Source organism: Triticum aestivum, chromosome 7D (genome assembly GCF_018294505.1).
Source record: "Triticum aestivum cultivar Chinese Spring chromosome 7D, IWGSC CS RefSeq v2.1, whole genome shotgun sequence".
In the NCBI taxonomy this organism is placed as follows: domain Eukaryota; kingdom Viridiplantae; phylum Streptophyta; class Magnoliopsida; order Poales; family Poaceae; genus Triticum; species Triticum aestivum.
Genome location: NC_057814.1, coordinates 238,515,208 through 238,518,857, shown reverse-complemented (window position 1 = coordinate 238,518,857; position 3,650 = coordinate 238,515,208). Strand labels below are relative to the sequence as shown.

The window sequence follows — 3,650 nt, the reverse complement described above, 5'->3', positions numbered from 1 at the left end:
AATTTTTACTTCACTTTCGCCATGGCAAGTTTAACTCCATTTTTTTCCATGGCAAAAATACTTTTATTTCACATGGTAAATTTTAGTTTAAGTTGCCATTGCAAATGTTATTTTAAGTTGCCATGGCAATTTTAATTTAAATATTATGACAAATTGTACTATGTAGCATCTTAAATATAGTTGTGTAACCATGACATTTTTTAATTTAAACCTTTTTTGTCATGGCAAATTTTACTCCATTTTATGCCATGGCAAACTTCTTTAATTAACATGTTCAAAAACGTGCAAACTTGCCATGGCAAAGTTATAGATGTTTAAAAATATGGCAAACTTTGTAGATGTTAAAAAATATGGCAAATTTGCCATGGCATTTTAAAATATTCAAAAACATGACAAAGTAATGATGTTCAAAAACATGGCAACCCGCAACCTAAGATGTTCAAAAACATGGCAAACTTGCCATGGCAACTAAAATCAGTATTGTTTATAAATGTATTTTTTTCCATAGCAACTAAATGCATTTTTTGCCATGGTTCATTTTGTCTTTTTGCCATGTCCATCCAAAGAATGTTTGTCATGACCATTAGTTTGAGAACACGACAAGTTTGTTCTTTCAAAATTGTTTTTTCCATGGCAAAAAGTTTTGATTCTTTGAAATTTGTTTTGCCATGGGGATTACATGTACGATATCATTAGCTCATTAAAACTTAAAATGTTTTCTCCATTTTTTTCGAAATTTTTTATGTGTCCAGAGATAACTTTTTCCACCATATCACTTCATGGCAACTTTTTCCTTTTTTTGTAAATTTCTTAGTGATGGCATCTTTTTGTACTGTAGAGATGCAGGTTGCCATGACTTATTCCTTTTTTGTACCATTTTTTAAAACATTAACTTGAACATGGCAATTTATTGCATAGAATGGCAAAAGCCCATGGCAATTTTGTCGTGCAAAAGACCAGTGTTTATTAGTCACAGAAAAACTGGGCTTTTTACTAGTCATACACGGGCTTTATTTTTTGTTTTTGTTTTCACAGGAAAAAGGACTAAGGCCCGGTGGGCGGGGCGTTCGGGCTGGGGCGTTCTTCTTCAATCGATGCCCCTTCCATCCCGAACGAAACGTTCGGTCTCCAGACGGAACGGTCGGTTGTTATCGACGTCCAAAACAAATCATGAATCCGTGCCGCAGTGCATCGTCCGATCACGATCTGGTAGCACAAAGCTGCCTCTGAAGAATGTTGCTGCCTCTGAAGAATGTTGCAGTCAGAAGCAGAGCTCCTCTGCTCCGCTCCCCCGATCACTTGACGAACTTCTGCACGCCTTCGAAGAAGTCCAGCATGTAGTCCTCGAGATCCTCAAGGGTGTACTTGACGTGCTTCGACGCCGAGTGCCGGCTGCCGCCGGACGACGATCCCGTCTGCGGCCTCGGCCGAGACAGGAACGACCGGTACGCCGGGATAAGCCGCTCCGACACGGCGATGCGGAGCTCCTCCCGGAGCTGCGGGTCGATCACTTTCCACGCCGTCTGGTTCCGGTACAGCTCCTCGAACGCCGCGTTGAAGCTCCTCGCCTTGTCCTTGACCGTCGGCGCCGCGCTGCCGCCGTCGTCCCTGAGGACGGACAGCACGGTGATCCACGACGCCCGGAGGTAGCCCGTCTCGTACTGCCGGATCTGGCCGCGGTGCCGGCGGATCCAGTCGTCGCCGAGGAGCTCCCGGAGCGGGGAGTCCATCACCTTCTGCACGATGTAGTAGAGGTTGTTCATGAGGAATATGTGTTTCAGGCCGGCGTCGTCGTAGAGGCACGACTTCTCGTCCATCTTGCGCAGCAGCCGGGTCAGCAGCTCGAGCATGCACCGCCCTGACGGCGTCGACGTAGCGCCCCCGCCGCCGCCGGTGGCTTCGTCGCCGTCGACCGCATCGGCGGTGTTGACGAGGATCATGTCCAGCGTGCTGCGGCAGTCGGCGAGGAGGCCGCAGTAGTTGATCACGTAGCGGTTCATTGGGTGGATCTCTCCGCCCTGCACGGGCCTCCGCGACGACTCGCCCTGGATGGCGCTTCCGAACTCCTCGATCGTGCGGCGCACGGTGGAGCCCAGCCGCGCGGCGACGGCTGAGACCTCGGCGGAGAAGAGCTCGCGCGCGTCTCCGGTGAAGAGGGCCTCGAGCTCCGGCGCGACGTCGGCGAGCGCCTCGTACATGCCGAGCGTGCGGTAGAGCTTCTCGGTGGCGCGCGCAGACATGGCGACGGCGTCCGCGAAGCCGAGCAGCTGCAGGACGCAGCCCCTGGAGACGTCGGCGAAGCACTCGTGGCCGAGCTCCTCGTCGGACGCGAAGACCTCGTCGCAGAGACGCCGCTCGCCGGCGAGCAGGGTCCTGACCACGGCCCGGATGGCATGGTTCCACCGGCGCATCTTCTGGTCGAGCACCTGCCATTCCATCCTTAACACCTCTTCGATGGCGACGGGCTCGGCGGCGCCCAGTTGGTGCGCCACGGCCTCCGTGATGGCGTCGCGGCGGGTGGTGACGTAGACCTGCGCGAGCTCCGGGCCGTAGCCGGCGCGCAGCATGCGGTCCGCGACGCCGCGGACGGAGGCGGCCGCGCGCGGGGAGAGGCGCGGCGACGCGTCGGGCGGCGTGGCCGCGTCGTCGAGGTCGTCCGAGGAGAGCGAGAGGCGGCGCGCGGACGAAGAGCAGAGCAGCGCGCGCGCCTCCTCCTCCAGGCGCGGCATGGCGGCCTGCACGGCCTCGGCCGCGCGGGAGGCGAGGCCGCCCTGGAGCGAGGCCGCGGCGAGGGCGTCGTCGACGGCGTACAGGTAGTCGGCCATGCCGGACGACGAAGACGAAGAGTCGCACCGGCGGATGACGTCCTCCGCGGCCGCAAACGCCTCCTCCTCCTGCTCCTCCCTCTCATCGCACCCGTACGCCTCCCCGGCCGGTTCACCCTCCGCAGGAGACATCGGGAGCAAGCGCGCGTCGTAGATAGACAGCACGCGCATCATGTCATCGGCGGCGTTCTTGGAGACGGCCATCCTCTTCGCTACGTCCGTGGCCGGCGCCTCCGAGACCGAGAACGACGCGCTGGTGCTCGCCATGGTCGACGCGACGCGATCGTCCGGTGGGAGGGAACCGCAAGAAACCTCGCTGCTGCTGCTGCTTCTTCTGGTTCGGTGGTCTCGTCGCCGCGATGGTGGCGTGGGAAGACCGTGCGAAAGTATACGCCACCTACGCCGTGGTTTTAATCGCCTCGCAACGTTGACGCGCGACGGGCCAACCAACCGAGCACGGTCGCCGTTGCCGTGTCAAGCAATTGCTAGATTATCACCGCGGTTTTTGGACCGCCACGGAATATTCAGAGGTGCGGTTCATACCTGTGCTCGACCGATAAATGTCGCCATTTCTTTTCTGCTTTTTTTTTGTTTATAAAGATGAACAACCGACTGTCCGCTTCAGTTGAATAGTGGTGCTTGGATGGTTGATCCTCTGTCAGGTTCACGGAAAAGTCGTCTCATATTCACTTGGATAAATCAGGACCTCCTCTGCAGTTGGCCTCAAAAGTCAAAACCAATAATACTACACTTACGGATTGAATGCAACGGAAAAAATCTACAGGCTGATGTGTTGCGCTACAGTTCCCTATTTTTGTCTGCAGG

The 3,650-nt window shown here is 54.8% G+C and overlaps 1 protein-coding gene across 1 annotated transcript; it reads right to left on the bottom strand.

Annotated features, from left to right (window-relative positions):
- Positions 1-1,083: 1,083 nt before the first annotated feature.
- On the bottom strand, positions 1,084-3,385 carry LOC123170509 (exocyst complex component EXO70A1). Its single transcript, XM_044588370.1, has one exon. It carries the CDS (start codon positions 3,090-3,092, stop codon positions 1,296-1,298), a length of 1,797 nt encoding a protein of 598 aa, XP_044444305.1. The 5' UTR covers positions 3,093-3,385; the 3' UTR covers positions 1,084-1,295.
- Positions 3,386-3,650: the final 265 nt, after the last annotated feature.